This window comes from Barbus barbus (assembly GCF_936440315.1).
Source record: "Barbus barbus genome assembly, chromosome: 10".
In the NCBI taxonomy this organism is placed as follows: domain Eukaryota; kingdom Metazoa; phylum Chordata; class Actinopteri; order Cypriniformes; family Cyprinidae; genus Barbus; species Barbus barbus.
Genome location: NC_136738.1, coordinates 9,945,106 through 9,967,398, shown reverse-complemented (window position 1 = coordinate 9,967,398; position 22,293 = coordinate 9,945,106). Strand labels below are relative to the sequence as shown.

Sequence of the window (22,293 nt, the reverse complement as noted above, 5' to 3'; positions counted from 1 at the left end):
TGCATTCATCTGATCAAAAATACAATTGAAACAGTAACTCTGTCAAATTCACACATGATCACATTTTAAAATAATTGTTCTATTTTAATATATTTTTTTTTCTTAATGTGGTTTAATCATGTGATGGCAAAGCCATTACTCCAGTCTACAGTGTCATTATTATCATGGTTTAAAAAGTTGTACTGCTTAAATATTCTGTGGAAAACATTTTTCAGGATTCTCTGACAAATTGAAAGTTCAAAAGAACAACAAATATACATGAAATTGTACCTTTATAAATGTATTTGCTGTCAATTTAATGCATCCTTGCTGAATGAAAATATTAATTTCTTTCAAAAATCTTACTGACCCCAAACTTTTTAAAGGTAGTTCTGTCTTTTAAAAGCTAAACTATTATTTTAAACAAATAGCTACTGTTTAATAACTGTCTAATAACTCAAGATGTTTAAAATGATTACAAACATGAAAAATGTGCAGAGTCATATCCTGAAGTAGACTCACAAGACTAAATCAAGGTAGAGGGATCAGGACCACAGGAAGTATTCTTATATTGAAACAAGCGCTGTGCTTAGGTCTGTTAGCAGCTTTTCCTGTGAGTGATGTGTAAGGATTTGCATTGTCTTACAGCAGTTAAAGTGCTCTGTGCACACATATCACCTCCACAACAAAACAGCAGTGTCATTGACATGCATGCAAGCCATCGGGCCCAAGCCAAAGGCTTTTATGCGTGAGAACAGAGACGCACAGCAACAGATGCACACAAAGAACACACACAAACAGGTATAAAATAGATACACATTTTACTAACTCTCACCGATCGACAAGGACATACTCACACACAAGACAAAATTATGCACACGACAAATCTAAACAGGCTCACAAACAGACTAGAGAAGGTTTACACACAAACTAACACAAAGGGTACACAGTTCCTTTCAAGACTGTCACAAGACAAGCTGGGCGTGATTTTCTGAAAACACACACACACACATAATGCAATATGTCAGCAGAGGGAAGGGTTTGTACTCAATGCTGAACTCATTCAGCAACGCACTCAGAACATTAACACACACAGGTTTGCACTAGAGGTGTGTATTATGTATCATCTATGATAATACTGTGATTGTTGTTTTAACCATGTATAAGCATAGTCATTCACTGCAAAAAACAAACAAGAACACATCCACTTTCACTGTGTGTGGGCCTGACAGACTACAGTTCATATAACGCAGTTCATATATCGTAAATGTATGACACAGTTAAGCAATGCGGTAAACACAAGTGTGCTGTTTTCCAGAATATCAGCATGATTGCAAATTTGATATTTATTTCATTCAATAGTTCAATAAACTGGAAATGAACATTGTGAGTTTTTGCTCTATTTCGCCAATGAAAATCATTCCAAACCAAGCCGCAACAGATTTCACAGCTGTATTATTGCTGTGATGTGATTTGTCTTTCACTGGTTTGTGTGAATGTCTTTAACATTTCAGTTGTAAAACATCACAAGGGCCTAGAAGCTCTTGCAGAAAGTACTAAATCGCATATGTGTGTGTAATGTCTTTGTCATACTTTATATCCGGATGTATGACAGTGCTCATCCAGAACACAATTTTCCTGACTCGTATCTGTCAGGTGATTTCACAAGCACACATGCTTAAACACATCTTCTGTAGTTGCAAAAGTTGAGGCTCCAAGCTATGTGTTTTATTATAAGAGAACAGAAAGTAATTTGTCTCGTTTGTCAGTTTGAAAAAAAACCCCTGTATTTAAAGAACATATAATCATAAATGTTGTATTTGAGATATGTGGGGTTTAGACCTTATATAAAATGTGAAGCTTTGTTAAAGAATATATAATTATCATCTGAACAAAAGTTATTTTAACTTTTAAGCCCCTAAATGTGTTATTTGGGGCTTAAAAGACAATTAATATTCATTGAACTGTATTGATTTAACTGTACTTAACTATCAAATAAGATTGTCTTCTGTAGAGCTACTTTATAGTTAAAAATGAAGTTTTTATTGTTTCCAAATTTTGTGACATTGAAACTGATTATTACTGTAAAGTTGCTTTGAAGCAGTCTGTATTGTATAAAGTGCTTTATGAATAAACATGACATGGCTTGACTGTACTGTAAGCGTCCAACTTGTCTTTATAGTGGTATAGGTCAATGCATCTCTGATTATGTGCTACAGATGTAATTCTTATAGGTAAAGTTTGCTCTGTGTAAACAGTATTCTGTAGATATTCTGACATCATATCCCTATTCTGATAAAGGAGTTGAAAGATTGGATATAAATTTACAAAGACAAGTTTAGTGAGTGATTTTATCACACTCGTCACATGCTGTGTACTGAGTAATCTTGTGGCTATACTTCCAATGAGTGTGTATTTAAAGCATATCCTGTTGCAGGACTTTGCCACAAAGACTTCCTCTGGAAGTGCATCACAACAAATGAGTGCTCCTTTATTATTATAAATTGAGGACTGAGCCTAGGGGTGGGCGATATGATCAAAACCTTATACTGTATCATGATTTAAGTAATTTTATTTTACGGAAACGATATATATCACAATATAGTTATTTTTGTCAATAATATCACAAAAAAATTATATTTGCCTAAAACAAATGTAATAAAAAACGCAGGCTCACTGAAGACAAGCAAACAGTAAGCTATACAGTAAGCATACGAAACGAATTACAAGCAATAGAACAAAAATAGAACAAATAAATAAGAAATGCTACATATATTGTATAAAGTATTCAAATGTATAAAACCCTGCATATTCCACTCTATAAAAATTGAATATATATTTCTTCTTATTAAAGTTAAAAAAGTGATTTACTCTAGAGCAGGGGTCACCAACCTTTTTGTGAGTGAGGGCTCCCTGAAAGGATAAAAGGGTCTCAAGGGCTACTTGTTTAATATACTCCAAATAAATAAATAAATATCATTTTATTTATCATTGTCACATATACATACATGCATGACATTACTGTTTTCTCACAAGCATTTTCAATGTTTTTATCAATCCAGGAAAATATTTCCAGAAATTTATAAAAATAGGCTATCACAATAATTTTTTTCCATGTCATAAAATATTTATCATGATATTAATTAGCTAATTCAGGCTGGTGGGCGACTCAGAGACTCCATGCGGGCTACCAGGTGCTCGCGGGCACCACGTTGGTGACCCCTGCTCTAGAGCACTAAGAATGTTTTTCTCTTTTCTTGTTTGGCTAACATCAATGGCATAAAGCAGGAATTATAGACTGCTGTCACTTTAAGAACTGCCTGGATCCAGTAAACATGTGGGCAACACTTTAGTATAGGGACCAATTCTCATTATTAACTAGTTGCTTATTGGCATGTCTATTATTAACATATTGACTGTTTAATAGTACTTATAAAACATATATTCTGCATAACAATATTCTACATGCATATTCCTACCCAATACCTGAGCTTAACAACTCCCATTCTAACTATTAAAACATCAAATTAGGAGTTTATTGAAGCAAAAGTCATAGTTAATGGTTTGTTAATAGCAAGAATTGGACCTTAAAATAAAGTGTGACCCAGATGTGTTTTCTTCCTCAGCTGTTTGCTTTCATTTAAGACCTAAATTACTGTGTTTAAGAGTACTTGCAAAGGCAGGCATATTTTGACACATACAAGGGTGTGTATTTAACTGTACGAGGCCTATAAAGCAGCAAAAATAACTCAATGCTCAGTTCAATACTCCCGCGCTCTATGGCTCTTTAACAGCACGAAATAGCGAAATGAATTCTCTTTTGCTGCCTATTGCATTTCAATGGCTTGAAATCACTTATTTTTAAACCGCAATGCTTAAAAATGCTTGGAAATGTTAAGTTTTCATGCATTTAGCACAGAAACGTCAAATGAGCATGTAACTGTGATAGAGACGAGCCCTATCTCCCACCCCTACCTGAGCCTACATTTTCCGTGGTAACTGACTTTATCAATTGTCAAATTGACTTTGTAACATGGGTAACACTATACCTATAATGCATTACCCTTATTTTGGATGAATATTGCTATATACATATCTTATGAATAATTGTAACAAACATTATAATACTTACCTACCTTTCGGTTATAATTTTAACAGTATAATGGTTTATAACACGATTAACACCATGCATATCCATGTATACAGTAAATCCATCTTAATTATAATGGATTATTCCCATAGTTAATAATGCATTATAAGTCTTGAGAACCGTTTAAGATCTAAACAATATCCTACTACATCTTACAAGTGGTCAAAGCCTTCTTGTAAACATACTGTACAGTACAAAAGGCTTTAAAATGTGGTCATTATATTTACAAGTCTTTGTCTGTTTTAAGTATTTTTTTAACAGCCATATGTTATCATGAATGTGTTATATATGACATTTGCTTGAGCATGTTTTATTTTAATATGAACAAATAATGCATTGTTTGAAATGTTAACGGGCTACTAGTGGGCTTAAACTAGCTCATACTGAAATTAACATTAGCCTCACTGGAAACACTCAAATATGAACAACCACTCCTAACAAATCCTAAGATGTAGGAAGATACTGTGCAGATCTTAAATAAACAATGTAAAGATAACGCATTGTAATGCCTTTTGAAAGCCCTTGTAATGTATTCTAAATACATGCTTCATATAGGTGTTACCATGAGGTTATATTATAAACAGTAGTTATCAGTAGTTAACTCAACAATTCAATACTCTAACACTATACTATTTTATTTTATGTCTACAGAATTCTATAAAAATCTTCAAAACTTTGAACTATTCTTAAACACTAAATGCAGCAGACGTACCCTCGTTTCTCTGAGCACTTTGGGCAATGTGGATGAGTCTGTGTTCTTCAGGAGGGCATTGGGAAATATGAGAATTGTTGTTGTTTTTTAAATTGAATACAGCACATAATTTAAGCCTACAAATTACTAAGAACTGAGGGAAAGCATGGAAACAAAACTACTGTATGTGGGGGCAGAACCTTTGATCTATGCAATCTTTACCACATGTAAAGTTTATGGTGTGAAATTATGAAGTGAATTCATAAATCCACTTCACAGCAGCATGATCTGAATAAACAGCTTAAAATAACATGTAAACTGAGTGATTATGCCTGACAGACTACATGATGGCAAATCACATCTGAGGCAGCATGTACACAGCTAGCTACTGAACTCACTGCTAATCTAGCCTCCATAGTTCAGACATGGAGGGGAGAGGAGAGGAAAGGAGACTCTATCTAAAGGACGGAAATAACATGCCTTGTGCTGCAGATGGGAACACACAACAGGAAACTGCAGACAGAGTGACAACTGCATTAATTACACAGATGAAGTTAACAGAACCTGTGACAGAATTCGAGCAAAACAATCAGACCAAAATGTGTTTTATTCATTTAAAGGTACACAGAATTAATAAAGTTGTACACCCAAAGAAAATTATTAGCACATATCAATAGAATGTTTTAGTTATCATGAATGCCCGTTCACATCAAGAAAGATAATTAGATCAATAACTATAAAATGAAAGCTACACTGGAATCCACACCAAGCTCTGTTTGATATAAGCCTGCTCTGCAGTTACATCTTCTGCTATTTTTTAAAGTCTGATTCTGATTGGCTGCCTGTTTTTATCAGCTGAAAAATGCTTTAAAAAAGTTTTAAATGATTCCAACAATATAATTCCTCTATGTAGCTACTGAAATCAGGGTTATTAAAGTTAACAAAAACTAAAACCACAAAAAATGATTATTAAAACTACTTTGTGAACAAGCCTTGAGAGAGTGTCACCTACACATAAATGTAAATTTCCTACCGTAAATATATTAAAACTTAATTTTTGATTAGTAATATGCATTGCTAAGAACTTAATTTGGACAACTTTAAAGGAGATTTTCTCAGTATTTAGATTTTTTTGCACCCTCAGATTCCAGATTTTCAAATAGTTGTATCTCGGCCAAATATTGTCCTATTCTATCAACCCACACATCAATGGAAAGCTTATTTATTCAGCTTTCAGATACGTTTGATGTATAAATCTGAATTTCAGAAAAATGTCACTCATGACTGGTTTTGTGGTCCATGGTCACAAATGTAGAATGGGTGACCTTCATTATGAATACTATTTTCAGTATTACTTCTAAGACCATTGAACTTTTTGGCCAGTAAAATAAAAACAAAAAAATATTGAGTTTCTTTATAATTTCTTTATAAAACTTGCTTATTCAGGTTGAGACTTTGGAGTCAGTTCACACTTGCAGGGGCTTTGTTTTGTCTTACACACTGTTGAAGATGCATGTCTCATATTAGCAGAACTCCACTGAATAGATATGAGCTTTATATATGAGCCCAGAAAAAACAACTGAGCAGAATTCCAAAATTAGAATCTGGAATTCTCTAACTACTGCATAAGGGTTAGACCTTAATCCAATTCAAGTGACGGGGGCTTAACATATTGAAGTCATTCAAACAGATCCCCTCAGGCTCCATGTAAATACTTCTGTCCTGTCATCAGGCTGCTCAATAACAGACAGGGAACTTCCTGCATTAATACTCATATGGTGGTGATGTGTCAGTTGTCCATTCTTCATCAGAATAAAACCGTCTAAGCCAGTTTTGTGAGTCAGCGGCCAGACAGACACATGTCCACTGTGTTGGTGCACTGTTTCCTAAACCATTTAAAGTCTTACAGGGCTCATGACTATACAAAAGAGCCTTTCAGAAATCACATGGAGTCCATACACACTCTCTGCAGTCGGACAAACAATATCGCGTTCAGATTAGAACTGTTAGATACTATCAGCATCTTGTTTGCTACGATTCTGCTGTAATAAAAAAAATCTGTTTGTGTGTTCACACCTTATCGTTGAATGTCTGCTGGCTCTGGAGATGCTGTTGCCTGTGACAGCTGACGAGAGGTTGTTTCCTCCATGGAGATCCTCAATCGATCGATTCCAAGGTTTAGATTTATCCACCGAGTTTTCTGTACTGTTCTCAGAACTGTCACCGTCATACCTGTTAAACGCACAACAGCAGGGGCTCAGGAAGAATATTATATTGTTTTGTTTTGCTGTTGTTTTTTTTTTTTCTTTTTGTACATCCTCCCATCTGGGGTCATGGGACATTTACTTACATGCACTGCAAAAATCATAATCCTAACGCTAATTCACTTAAGAAACATGTATTAATACTTTCATAAAATAAAATAATACTTTAAAAATCATGATAAAACAATAATACTAAAAATAAGCAATAAGCTAAAAACGATTAAAAAAGAAAAGAGTCCTTTTAAATTGTAAACAAAAACTTCAAGGCACGTTTTTCAATAACACTAACAAATCTTATAGTGTGTATACTATGTTGTGTTGCGGCAATGGGGTCTTCCCCCCAAAACACACTAAAACAAGTTACTTATCAGGTTGTAAAATGCTATTGGTTGTAAATGAGATCTTGTGACTTGATCTGATCTCAGTGAACAGGCTGTGCACACTCTCTAACACACACAGACACACACTTGCGAGTCCTCTCAGAGCAGCAGTAAGGCATGTAGTCAGAGCCACGCAAAGATACAGCAGCGGTCTGGGTGAAAGGAGCCATTGTGTTCATTGTGTTCATGTTTAGTACAATCACGGGTGACTTACGTGACAGCATACTGTGCAAACGAAAGATACTCCACCAACACATCCAAACCCTTGTTCTCCTCATTCAGAAACTCCCGCACCCACCTAAACAGAGAGAGAGAGAGAGAGAGAGAGAATTACAAAAAAAAAAAAAAAAGATCATCAAAAGTTTGTACGCATTACTGTATTACTTTGATGTTTTATCATTACTACATTATAGAGTTATATCACTAATTATACCACTAGTAAACATGCAGTAGTTAGACTAGATAATCAAGGAGACTCCACAGAGCTCACAGGGTGTCCCAGCGTTCAGAAATCGCACTTCCATACGGAGACAGACGTCATGAAATATGCATCATGGAACGGCGTCTCAGTAGCTTAAAAAACAGCTTCAACGCAGATTGGAGATTGAAAGCAAAGGTTTCATGTAGCTGGATTTCTTCCTCAGAGCACAAGCAACGAGAGATACTTCAAAGACACCGCAGAGACATCCCAGAATACCGCACACACACACACACTCACATTGACAAAGACCGTGAGGATCCCAGAAATGATCAAAAGCCAGTTTTCACCTTTTCTTAGCAGTGAAAAGTAGGCCAACACCTGAAAACCTCACAGTTGTGAAAGAAAAATGAGTTATGTCTCTATTTCTTTTGATTTTCTAACGAGCAATTTAACTCATATGTGACTAAATGTATTTATCTGAACATTATGAGGGAACTATGGAATATAGAACTAGTCTCATATAAGCAAATTGTTAAGTCCTTGGAATACTTCTTTAAAGTCAAATATTATTTTCAAAGGGTTTATTTTGCAATAATGATCAGTATCCCTGTACTCTATCCCTTAAAATATGACTTTAGCATAATGTACAAATGGGAGAAACATTGTTTGGGGAAAGAAGGAACACATATGCGACTCTAGGGACAGAGTTTGCGTTACCGTTCTGTTGTTTTGTGTTTGTCAAACCCTCTGTGAGCAGATAACACTGCTTTATCTCATCTAGATTAACTAGATCATTTATAATCTAGTTTAGTACCATACGGCAGCTAAATCTCTGTACGGGTTGTCTAGCAGCTCGGGGGTTTCTGGGAATATGTTTGTCTGGTCTGAACCGCCCTTGAAATAATGAAACTATAATAACACTCATTTATGGGATGACAAGGAAAGAGTGTGTGTTGGTTGGTACTGGAATATCACATCTTCCCGTTTTCCTGTTGTGACATTTTCCTGACCTCGCAGAGTTCCGTTAGCCTTTCCACATCCGGTCAATCCTAGTTCCCAGCATGCAACTGGGTATGTGATTTTCAGCTCTCACAAAATGCTCTGATTAGGTTGTGCAGGGATTCCCAAAACAAAAACCTGGTCGGTTGGCATTCTAGCAGAATTCCACTGTGCAGAATTATGACAAGTCCAGTCAGGAGCATTTGGTTGTTACATGCACCGCCTCACACAAAAGAGCATTATTTCAGCTTCAATGCATCTTACATGAGGGCTTTTGGAGTGTGTCTGTGTTACTCAGAGCAGTGATCACAGCTCCAGTGTGAGTATTTAATGAACACGCACACACACAGATGAACTCACCCGATGTGATTGGTCCGTAGTGAGATTTCCAGCTCCCGCAGGACCTGCGTCGACTCCTGCACTCTTCTCCTGAACTTCTACATAGGACAGAAAGAAGAAAAAGCCTTTACTACAGCCTTCATCTACTAGGGTTAATAACAATGAGGAAGAAGCTTATTTTAGTATTGCAATTGTTTCTCACAGACAACAACAGCATTAAATAAATAGCAAATGGGGAAAAAGACAAAAGTGTGTCCTCTTCACTGAAAAAAATAAAAATAATATATATATATATATATATAGAGAGAGAGAGAGAGAGAGATAGAGAGAGATAAACATTTTTTTCCAGTGTATAGAGGCAAAAGACACACTTTTGTCACACATACATACACAATAGATGTACACACACTCAAATTCATTTTTTTTTTCTCAAATTATATTCATGGTTTGGTTCAAACCTTACATTTTAATTTTATATTATTTAAAAATGTTTATTTTCCTAAAGATTCAAACTTTCATTCAAAGTAAAAAGATTATTTATTATAAATGCCACATACTTAATAAACATATTATTATTATTATTATTATTATTATTACTTTTTACAACTTAATTTTACCATAAAAAGTTAAATTATCTATATTATTGAATTCGTCTGTAAATCTATCCTGTATGTGTTCTGCACATCAAGTAAAAAATATAATTTAAACAAAATGTTTTTAGACAAACTGAAACATGTTTAAACAAGACAAATATAAAAATGCTAAATAAATCCATCACAAATAATATAGTTTTATGGAGAGATCTCAACAATGTCTCAAACTGTGCTCAGATTTTCCAAAGATGCCAAAGTCTGCAATCAAAAGACCTCAGCATGAACTCAAACATACTCTATGTTTAACTATTGCTTCATTTACATCTATATTTATTGATCTACGTTTTAACCATTCATTTTTACCTATTATTTAAAAATCAGAGACAAAGTGATTCTTAAATGAAACATAATTAGGTGAATTTAACAATGACCCAGACGCATTCTCTAAAAACTCTGGCATCATAAAAAACTAAAGCACTGAAAAAAAGTAATGGGTGTGTTCGGCTGTTCTCTCCAGTCAGTCTCATAATAGTGTTGAGTCCAAACTGTGGGCCCAGTTTTGTTCTCTGTAGCCATGGTTACAGTGGCTTTGTGGCCGACCCAATCACGTGTCAGGTGAAATGCATGTGAAACCGCCATCCAATGAGAGAGACACACTGCTTTCATCAGCTGAATGAGATACGCTGCCAAATCTTAACTAGAAACTGCTGCTGCAGTTCTGCAACACTAATTAGATGGCAGCCATGACGATGAGTGGCAGGCCAGGCATTAATAATCAATCTGATTCACTGATGTCAGACACTGAAATTATTGCATCAAAGGGTGTTAGAGAGGGAATGACAGTGAAAAAGAGCGAGGGATGCAGACAGAACCAGATAGAATTCACATTCTTATACTATATGCTTCAAGAATGGATTTAGATGGTGATAGGAAAGTATCTACTTTTAAGTACGTAACAAAATAATAGCCTACACAAATATTGGGACATAACCATGCTATAAAATCATGCCTTGATAACACACACCCATACATTTGTTACATAGCGTTTATGTTTACAAACTAGCATTTAGCGAAATCCACAAAAAATGTACTTTCTCAATACATTCTCCTGGCTTTATTCCATTAAAATAAAAAGGTGGTTACACTTTATTTTAAGGTGCCCTTGTTACAGTATAATTATACATGACTAATATTACATGTACTTACTATATAGTTAGGATTAGGGTGTGGTTTAGGGTTACTTGCATGTAATTATGCATAATTTACTCTTATTATAATAGTAAATACATGTAACCAATAGCGAGCAAGCATTGTACATTACTGACCAATCATGGCTTGCGAGAAGTTGGGATCTACAAAGAATGGTCCAAGCAATCTAAATTACTTTAAAAATGACAAATTATTTAATGCATGAGGACTGTAGAGAGCACATCTGTAGAAAAACAAAGCCAAAACCCAGACAACTTAGAAATCCCGGCCAGGAAAAAGAGGACGTGTGGTCACCATATTTTAACCTCTCCTCTCCAACAAACTGAAGAAGAGACACATTTTCACCTGGATAAAATAAAATCCTGGTCCACATCTTTCCCTCACTGAATACCCAGTTTCATTTGAGAATACGTCAGATTAATGAAATAAAATGTGTAGTAAATGCCATTTCAAATTGACTCCACAAACATCACAATTCAAAAGTCCACTTGAAAAATTGTAGCACTTTTAACTTGCAATTTTACTATACTACAATATATTACACATTAATTATAATTCTAAATAATATTTAGGATGCATATTATGCTAATTGGTACAGAAATGGACAAAGCGAAAGAGACAGACGCATAAGACCAACTGAAATGGTGAGAATAGAGTAACGGAGGAGAGTGTGTGCTCTGTTGTTCCCAGCGTGGGTGTGTTTGGCATATGTGGAGTGCAGTGTGTGTTTTCAGTGTGTGTGCAGAGCTCACACTCCCACCTCGACTTTAAGCATTCCCAGCTGCGGAGAGAGAGAGGGAAAGAGAATGGGAAAAAGAAAGCAGTTCTCCAGAGAGGTCATCCTGGAATGGAATCAATGGTAGAGACATTCCTCAGGACCCTCTGGAATGACCCTCTTCCTGCTGCGATCCCATTGGCGGAGAGCTGCGTGTGGAATGCATCGTATGTAAAGCTCTCGGCGCATACAAAGTAACAATTGTTCACGTCTGCAGAAAAGAGCCGTTGCCAGAACGTACAGCCATAACTTTCTCTCCCTCTCTATCTGTTTCCCCCTTCCATTATATTCATCCTCTACTTTCTCTGGGACTTTCTGTTTCCCTCAGTTTTTTTATGCGTGTCTCAAGTCTGTAGTCCTCCTTTTCTCTTTCACCACATCTCCTAATAATCCTTCATCCCATGGTCTCTGTTTTATTTCTTTCTTGTTCTGTGTTTCTGTCAGCTTAGGGACATGATGTCAGCCGTTGACGTGTAACAGCCATGAAGATCAGCTCAAGAACACCTTCAGATTCAACACCACATAAACACAATAATATCTGACCTTTAATATTTAATCACATCTGTCTTCAATTCATTCACTTTGGATAAAAGCGTCTGCTAAATAACTAACTAAATGTAAATTCATTTTCGGTCTCTCATCCTCTCTTCCAAGTCCTTGTCACTCCTCTCCTTACTTTTCCTCTCATCCTGTCTCATAGCTTCTTTTTGTCTTTTTGGTCAAAGGTTTATGACTTATCTCCAGGGGTGACATTGTAATTTATTATCATAATGTCACCGAGGTCCCACTTAAATCAAAGTTTTGAGCCAAATATCAATTCTTAAAGTGTTTTTTTTTTTTTTTTTTCCACATGGAAACACCCTTTTGCTTGAGTCCAATGCAGTTTTAACAACCTGGGGTCCAGTGAGTGGTGCTAAAATGCACATTCAATACGTGACGTTTGCCATGTTTTTATTACATTGGTACAGGTATGTATTGCTGCATTTTTATTACGTTGCCTCTGGCAATTATCACTAAAAGGTTAATGCTTTATCATGTTGGAAACATACCCTACACCAAACCCAACCCTAAAAATACCCGATAGTGTAATGTATATGTGACACTAACGTTTAAAAGTATCAGTTTTCAAATCTTGCAGTATTTTAATATTGTTTTGAGGCGATAACATAATATTATGCAATGAATTGTGCGAAAATTAGGCTTTCTTAATCGAATCTCAGAATTAAAGTTATCGGAGATGTACTGCCTCTAGTGTTCATTTCACCTGGAAACTGCAGGGATTTGTATGCATAGGTATGCTTTTAGAGTTTTGTCCTCTTGTGTAATAATACCATTTTGTGCAAAGAATCTCAAACAATCTGCTCAAAAGCTTTTCAAAGATCAGAAAGATTTTGTTGCAAATGTATATCCACTCATTTCTTATATTATAGTGTTCAGAAGGATCTGCAGAGTTGAAGGTGCTACACACAGCCAAGAAAAGAGCGAAATACGACTGGTCTCAACCTCTGGTGGCAAGGCCACAGACTGCCTAGAGTCTGTTCACTGACTCTCTAAAATATTGCATGTAAATTGGATACAAGCAAACAATACTAAAATGTCATTAGCAATGCATTTTTTTTAAATTGAGACTCAAGATCAAATCTTTATTTGAAACACTTTGTACCATTACTTGAATAAATTAAAATGATTCATGTTCGTCTGCAAACACAAACAAACTGTGGTTGGTGACTTTACTTGTTGGTAGGACAATCTCTTCTTGACCAAGTGGGCAGTTCTTGGCCTGAATAAACTGCAATCTTTATTGTGTAAGTTAGAAGTTTGGCTACGTGAGTCTAGGTTTAGTGGACTCTACCACATTTTACTCTAATCTTTAGTTGGGCTGATGTTTAGGAGTAATTCATAGTTTTCAATCATGTGATTGGTGCGCAGACCTGGAGGGAAAAACATCTACAGAACTGCAGCACAAGCCTGTCAATTTTCCATTGGTTCAAGCCATGAATATTTATATTAAAAAAAAGCTTTGGGCACAAAATATACGTACAACACTTACCAGTATTTTAATATTAAATCATTTATATTTAATCACTAAAAACATTGGGACATTCTAAAACGTTTTAAATAAAAATGCTTTACATGCTATAATGCATTAAGACAGTGGTATTAAAACATCTAATTAAACCTTATTGATGATGCATACTATATACAGCCATGCAGATGAACCTATACAAGATAGTAAATTGAATTAAATTACATTTAAAGCATTTTCTTTCCAGTGATTTTCTATGGGAAAACGCTTAACGTAAACTGGTGGTAAAAGGGTCATATGACGTTGCTAATAAGAACATTATTTTATGTATTTGGTGTAATGCAATGTATTTATGCAGTTTAAGGTTCAAAAACACATTATTTTCCACATACTGTACATTATTGCTCCTCTATGCTCCGTCTTTCTGAAACACGTTGATTTTTACAAAGCTCATCGTTCTGAGAAGCGAGGTGTGCAGCTATCCAGTTGGCCAAATACCTCAAGCGTGAGACGGAAATGTTACACCCCCTTACTGTATTGTGATGCCGTGTCCTGGGGCGATGACACAAAAACAATAAAACCCATTATAAACGAAGCATTTGTTACATCCAGTGGGGACATAATTACTGATTATAATGACTTATACTATCTTTTTAACTGTTCTGGAACAGTGTTGTAAATACAGCTTAACCACTGATTTCTAGTTGTGTCCTCTTTTGGAAGCCCAAACAAAGTACTTTCGCCCTCACAACAAAATGCAGTCTCCAGGACATGGCACCGGTGGCAGCAACAATATTACAATGAGAATAATAGTTCTGCCCTCTTTCATTGCGTGTACATTTGGGCGGTGTTTTGCAAATCTTCAAGCCATGTGACGTAGACGTGTATAATGAAGGTGTATAATGAATCTGTCATGTGTTCTTGAAACCACTTTTGACATCAGAATGTTGTTAAGGTTCAGAACGGCTCGGTTTCAATAAACAGTCATTTTGGAGGAAGTTTTGAGTTCTTTAGATTGGAAATAAATTCTTCTAGTATCTGACCACTTTAAGGCTAGACACTTTCACTATTTTCAAATTCAGTTGTGAAGAAGGATTTAACATCTCTATCACAGGAATCAAGTGTGTCCAAGCAGGAAGTAAGGTTTCCCCAGCAGGAAGTAGAATGCAAGCTGTCACAGTGTAGTCAAGATAAATGAGTTATCAGGAGCTATTTATAATCTGAGGTCACCCATCCCAGCCTTAACACGCACACACACAGGCTGCTCCACACTGGATTTGAGGGAATGAGGCCAGAACTCACCTTCCTGGTCACGGCTGGGTCAAGATAACTCTGCAGCTTGTGGATGTATGTGTGAGGAGGATTCTTCACCTGGAATCGTTCCTGGAAAAGAGAGATATGGAGATGTGTTCATCATTTTACTGATTTTAGAGTATACATATCAGTAAATATTTGCATTATTTGTGAGGGATGTGGAGTGGAATGATCCATTTTGTGGGGCCTTTTGAATCACAGATACCAATAAATGTGAATTACATTCAATATTCCCATAATGTTGTCCCAACGAGATTAAGAAAGTTTGCTGAACAATTTTATGTTGATAATGTTGATGTTTATTAAGAGTTTGTGAGCTCCCAGCATGCATTGTGACATGATTAAAATATGTTTTTACTCTCATTGGAGTGATGTTTATCATATTATAATCTTCATTGGAGTGTTGAGTACCATGTGAGTCTCTGCAATATTCACTTCATATATTTAATTGCTAATTTTGCAATGAACAAAGTACTCCAGTGTTATTTGAGTTCTGAATAACAAATTCTGAATACAACTAAGAAACACTCCAAATACAATTACAGTTTAACAAATCACACTGATTCCTTGAACAATATCAGTCTCTGTGTGACTGTCTCTTCACCGTTTAATAAAAATTAATTAAGCAGTGACAGCAGTGACAAGTAATATCTTACATGTTCTTTAAAATTACATGTTCATGCTACCTTTTACATATGCTATGTCATTTGTTAATCTTATCTGACTAATCGACTAATTGGTTCCAGATCCAAAACTCCATCAAAGAGTGAATTATGATGACTATACTATTTTTATGAGCAATCAAGTTTATACTAAATTGTGTTGACACTAAAAGGTCATCCATCTCAGTGTAGTTCATTGGTTGAATATAATTTCATTAGAAGTTGCAATAAAAGATTGATACAAACTGCATTATTGATTTATTTTTAAGCCAAAACATTTGTTTTCAGAGTGTAACTGGGTTGACAGATTACATACCGTATGAGATTAGGGTTAGGGTTTACATAAATACAAGCACACTGCTCTAAATTCTCCTAAAAGAGATTAGTCAGCATTCAGACTAAACTATCAACTGGCCAACTGTGTGAGGACACAGATACTGGCATTCAGTCAAACAAATATACATGCATTTCAAATATATCCTAAATGCGTCTTGTAAACACCATGATCCAAATATATATATATATATTTTTTTTTTGGCCATTAACAACACTCATTAACAGTATTTTACATTTTCTACACAGTAAAAAAGCCAAATGTAATTGAGATCCAGTATATTCATACTGAGTGTTGCGCAGTTCAGGGATAAATCCATGCATCCATGATTTTGTCAGTTGTGTTTTAGGTCAGTGGTTTTCAGTCTTGTTCCTGGAGCCCCAACAACAATGCCCATTAGCATGTTTCCTTAATCAAACACACCTGATTCAGATCATCCGCTCATTAGCAATCAACACTCCAAGCCTAACATAGGAAATGCTAGAGAATTTAAGTAATAGTAAATATTATTAATGATAATTTTTCATTATTAGGATTATTATTAATAGTTTATGAATAGTAACTATGCATACAAATTTTTTTAGTATACTCGATATCAAATATGTATTCCATTCTGTCACACATTTGGATGTTTCCCTTGGCAACATCCAATCGACAGCAGCACATAACAGGAAAGAGGAAGAGACCTAGTTCCTTCAAAACAACACAAGGCCCCTGCACACACACAACACATCAGCCACTGATACCCTGATACCACTGACCGCACGACCTGCAGTCCCCACGAGGGGAAAAAAAAAATTAAAAATAGTAAATGATGTTTATCTGAAAGTGTAACAATGCAAACTGGTTTTCTGTAAGGGTAGGCTTAGGGAATAGAAAATATTGTTTGGTCAGTATAAAAGTAATATAAGTCTATGGAAAGTCCCCACAATTCACAGAAACAAACGTGTGTGTGTGTGTGTGTGTGTGTGTGTGTGTGTGTGTTTGTGAAGGTAACACAAGAGCAAGACTCTTCTTATGGTCTGGAGTGCATTGTAAGGAATAGAAAGGGTAGAGTATGAGACAGTATAGCATTTTTAACTTTAGTATAAAAACTGCAAGCATTTTCTACACTAGAAAAAATAGAAGTTAAATAGTGCTATATAAAGCAAAACTATTATTATTGTTATTGTTTTTAGTAGTAGTAGTGGCAGGTCATGTGATCCCAACATACAAAATATTTATCAGGGGACGTCACATGATGGCCTGTATAGTTCACCATTTCTGTCAATATCACTGGTTGGATGGGACAAACAGTGGAAAATGAATAGAAAACACAAAACAGATGAGTTGTGTTGTCTTCATGAGAACAAGATTGAGACAATATGTTATGTCTGCAGGGACACAAGGTCACCTGATGAACAAATAATGACTCAATGTAGTACAGATTGCTTACACTTGTCTCACTGAAATGCGTGGTGAAATCTAAAATACATGACTGGGATCAGTGGAATTTATTTCCATGGGGCACAACATGTGGCACCATGTTAAAGTTTAGCCATGAATGATCATTTACTCAGCCTTATGTTGTTCCAAACCGGTAAGACTTTATTTCTTCTGCAGAACACAAAAGACAACATTTTGAAGGATGTTTTGTCAATCCAATGAAAGTCAGAGGGGTCCAAAATAACACTTGGAATGATATGTAGGTGAGTAAATTATGACAAAAAAAATTATTTTGGGGTAAACTACAGGTGACGATGCCCCTGTAGTATCTTGAAGTTATGTATCTAGTCCATGGATCAACCCATGGTTCCAAAGGTTCCAAACCTGCAACCTTTCAAGTATTACCTACCAGTCACTCTGGGATTACATAAACCTTCAGTTCTTTAGCTGCTAGCTTCACTTTACTCTAGATGAAAGACTGTGAGAATGGAGGAGGTAAGAGAAGGAGAGAATGTATTACCTGGTCACAAATGAGTTCCCATTTCTTCTCGTTGTCGTACTGCCGTAGTAACCTTGCTTTGTCTGGAGGCAAGTTCATTGAGTTCTGTGTAAAGACACACAGAGAGAGTGAAGTTAATTAAAGTCCAGTAACTTCCACAGCTAGAAAAATTACAACGGTTTAAGAAATGACTTATAGCAATGTAAATCTCACAGATACAAACTTGAGGAAGTAAAGTGTGCTTCAAATGCAATTCAAATTCTTTAAAAATGAGCTAAAGTTGAAGAATATGTGTTTGTCTGATCCTTTAAAAGTAAATCCACCCCATTAATAACAAACTCACTTCCATGGCTGTGAGTCTGTATTAGAAAAAATTACTGTGTTTAAAATATGCAGGTTCAGCAGAAGAAGAGGAGACACATGGGGCTGTATGTCTGCTATGCCAGCATCTTCTTCCTCTACAGACAGCAGCGAGAGCTGCTCAACTCAAGAATTAATACTGCTATAAAACACTCACTGCAGGAAGAAAAAGTCATCAGGGGCGGATTCAGAAAAAACCCTCTTAAGAAAGAAGAAAGTAAGAGACAAAATCTACTGCAAAAAGCTTGAAAGAATTGAAGTACAATTCTTGAAAAACATTCTTAACATATTTTAAAAAAGAATAAAATGACAGTAGTGTAATACAACAAATGCAATACCGCCAAATCTAAATCCAAATCATCTTTAAACCTTTAAGTATCAATCCTCACAATCATTCGCATGTAAAGGCTGCAACCTGTGTAGTAACAACATTGGAAACTGGAAAGCATTTGGTTAATTTGACATGGAGGAAAAGAAAAAAAAAACTTCAATAGGCAAAAGCTGTAGGTTCTCATTGAGGAAATTATTATTGCAGGGAAGAAAATTCTCCTTGGGAGGCTGATTATATCAGGATGGAAAGTAGGAGGTGTGTGCATGGGAACAAGTGGCAGAGGCTGTTTCAGCGATGACAATAGAATATGTAAGTCAAATATTGTAGTTCCCTATCGATACTCCACTCGTACTGCGTCTTGCTAAAGACGCTATGGGAAAAAGCCTTTTTTCTCCTTTACTGAAGCCTTATTCAATCACGCAGTGAAACTGCACGATCATTGGTTCGTGCAGTGTGTTAAAAACGAACCAATGTGTCGGCAGCGGAGCTGCATGAGCCTATGGCGACGGAGCCCGCCAGATCCCGCCAGAATGGGCGGGATTATCTGGCTATATAATCGGCCGTCTGGCCATAGGATCCTCAGATTTCTTCTCCTTCAGCGACGACATCTCGCCTTCGCTGATCCCAAGAAGCCGCCTCGCCGTTGACACGCCTCGCAGCTGAGCCAGAGACCTCCTGCCAGCTGAGACGCCGCTTTCACCGCGCTCCAGCCCCGCAGAAGCCCCGGTCTGTTCGCTGCCGCCATCCGGTGAGTGCTATAAAAATGCATTTTTATCGGCGTTGTTGCAAATGCCGCAACAGCGAGTGTGGCTCGTGCAGGGGATCCTGCACGATGCAAAAGAGCAGTGAGCGCGTGCCGCCTGTCTGGGTCTCGCCCACGCACTGACTGCGCGCTTACTGAGACAGCTCGTTCGAGTATGAGTCTCGCTCTTCCCGCTCGCTGTCCGTCTCTGTGGAGGCAGCTCCGCTCTCCCGTTTCCCCTCTCTCAGCAAAGCTCGGAGAATGAAACATCAGAGCCACGGAGCTTCCTGCAGCGCTCGGATCCGCCGGTGTTCACACGTGAGAATCAGAGCTCCTCCTTCATTGGGCGGCTCTATTCTCTTTGGCGGACCGGAGTGGAAAGCTATGTGTGTGCGTCACTGAGACTGCGCTCACACAGGCAGCCTGCTTTCACCGAAAGCCGGGCTTTGCTCTGATTTGCTCGCGGTCCTCTATGTAGCAGGCCCCGCCTCCCCCCTTCTCTTCTCCTAGTCACCTCGGAGACAGGAACAGCGAGTGAGGCTGAGCAATCAGGTTTGAGTGATTTTTCGCGCCGGCATAGCCCCGTGTGTTTCACTCTGCATACAGCGCTTTGATCTGCCAGCGCGTGTGGATTAGCGCGCCTCATTACATTGAGTGGCTCAATCCTTCTGTGCACATTGTAACATGCTGCACTGGGCGGCCCCGACTCTCGCGTTTCTCTTCTCCCAGTCACCTCGGAGAAGGAGACGGATAAAAAAAAAAAAAAAAAAGGCTTGAGTGATTTTTCGCGCCGGCATAGCCCCGCGTTTTTCACTCTGCATACAGTCTTTGATCTGCCAGTGTGTTTACACTAAATATTAGCGCCTCTTGCAGCTCTTTGATCTGCCAGCGCTACTTTCATTATGAAAGCTTCAGTCTGTCCCTGCCGCGCTCACGGTCCCTTTCTTCAATGAAGGTGGCCACGCCTCCCCTGCTCTAGTGTTTCTACTCTCCCAGTTATCTCGGGGAAGAAACTGCAAGCTCCAGGGTTCGCGCGATCAAGCTTGAGTGAATTTACGCCAGGGCAGCCCTGCGTTTCACTCTTTGATCTCGGCTCGCCTTCTTCAGTGAAGATGGCCCCTCCCCTCGTCCGCTACGAGCGGATCTGAGAGGATGCGCGCGGCACTTTTGATCTGCTGGTGTGTTTACACAATGGTAATTAATACCCCTCTTCTAAGAGTGGTTGATCCTTTTAGGCAGATCAAAAGCAAGTTGTCACTATGATTATAACTGACAGCTTCAGACTCCTGACGCTTCTGGGCTGTGCCCACGGCCCAAATGGCCTCTGTCATGCCTCCAAACACCCCGTTTAGCGCCGGGTGCCGATGGCAATGAGTTTGTGGTAAATACTGTTGTGAACACTGGGCCCTTTCAAAAAGCGCCCACACAACTGATCGCTGTTATAGCAAGGAAATAAAACACAAACATTTTCAAAAGGGAGCACATTCCTCTCCCTCTTATCACGAGCTTCAGGTCCCCGCTTGGCGGCCTGCCACTCGAGTTTATCCAGCCCCTTGCCACGCGGGCCAAGGCCTGGAGGGCCATCCCCGGAGTGTCAGAATGGGTTATACGGATAATAGAACGAGGTTACTCACTCCAATTCGCTCGCAGACCCCCGCGCTTCAGCGGCGTGGTCTCCTCTTCTGTAGACGGCTAGAACGCTCACGTTCTACGTTCAGAAATGATGATGCTGTTGAAAAAAGGAGCCATAGAAATGTTTCCTCCAGCTCAGAGCGAATCAGGCTTTTACAACCATTACTTCCTCGTTCCCAAGAAGGATGGCGGCCTCCGGCCCATCCTCGATCTCAGACGCCTGAATCGCGCCCTCGTGAGGAGGTCGTTCAGGATGATCACACTGAAGCAGATCCTCTCGCAAATTCGCTCAGAGGACTGGTTCTGTTCCCTGGACCTGAAAGACGCATACTTTCACGTCCAGATAGCCCCCCCATCACAGACGATTCTTGAGATTCGCCTTTGAGGGAGTGGCTTATCAGTACACGGTCCTTTCCTTTGGACTGTCCCTGGCCCCACGCACTTTACGAAGTGCATGGACGCGGCTCTTTCCCCTCTCAGGCAGATGGGAATCCGCATTCTCAATTACCTCGACGACTGGCTCATTCTGGCCCAGTCAGAGGTACAACTACTCTCACACAGAGCCCTCCTCCTCAGCCACCTAGAATGCCTGGGGCTCAGGGTCAATTTTGCCAAGAGCGCGCTGTTTCCCAGCCGACGGGTGTCGTTTCTGGGAACAGTTTTGGACTCAGCTCAGATGAGAGATGTGCTAGCGCCGGAACGCGCTCTGGCCATTTAAAAGCTCGCAGCCTCCTTCCAGAGCGGCACCGCTCGCCCCGTCAAAGCGTTTCAGAGGATGCTGGGCCTCATGGCCACAGCATCGCCGGTGCTACAGTTGGGCCTGCTTCGCATGCGGCCCCTTCAGCGCTGGTTGAAACCACGGGTTCCACCCCACGCATGGCGACATGATCGCCTACATATCAGGGTGAGCCAGGCCTGTGTAACAGCCCTGGTCCCCTGGAAGAACCCACGATGGTTCAGAAAGGGTGTGACCATAGGGATGGTCTGCAGCAGGAAAGTTGTCACAACAGATGCCTCCAACATGGGTTGGGGGCGCTGTGCGAAGGCAAACCGACCTTTGGTCGAAGGCGGAGCAGAACCTCCACATCAACTGCTTAGAAATGCTAGCAGTGTGTCGAGCCTGCCAGTTTTTCCTGCCAGAGCTAAAGGGACGACATTTGCTGATCCG

General features: G+C 38.4%; 1 protein-coding gene across 5 annotated transcripts in view; it reads right to left on the bottom strand.

Moving 5' to 3' along the window:
* Positions 1-22,293, bottom strand: part of LOC306876502 (formin-like protein 2) — a 79,728-nt gene that overhangs the window by 25,835 nt on the left and 31,600 nt on the right. For all 5 annotated transcript variants that reach the window (XR_013784830.1, XR_013784831.1, XR_013784832.1 and 2 more), the window contains exons 2-6: positions 18,082-18,165; positions 15,129-15,209; positions 9,245-9,321; positions 7,679-7,762; positions 6,897-7,052 (exon numbers count right to left, since the gene is read on the bottom strand). Coding sequence is in view for 2 of the 5 variants with exons in the window: in XM_079427726.1 (XP_079283852.1) it covers positions 6,897-7,052; positions 7,679-7,762; positions 9,245-9,321; positions 15,129-15,209; positions 18,082-18,165 (482 nt within the window). In the remaining 3 variants the exon portion in view is untranslated. The remainder of the gene's footprint in view (positions 1-6,896; positions 7,053-7,678; positions 7,763-9,244; positions 9,322-15,128; positions 15,210-18,081; positions 18,166-22,293) is intronic.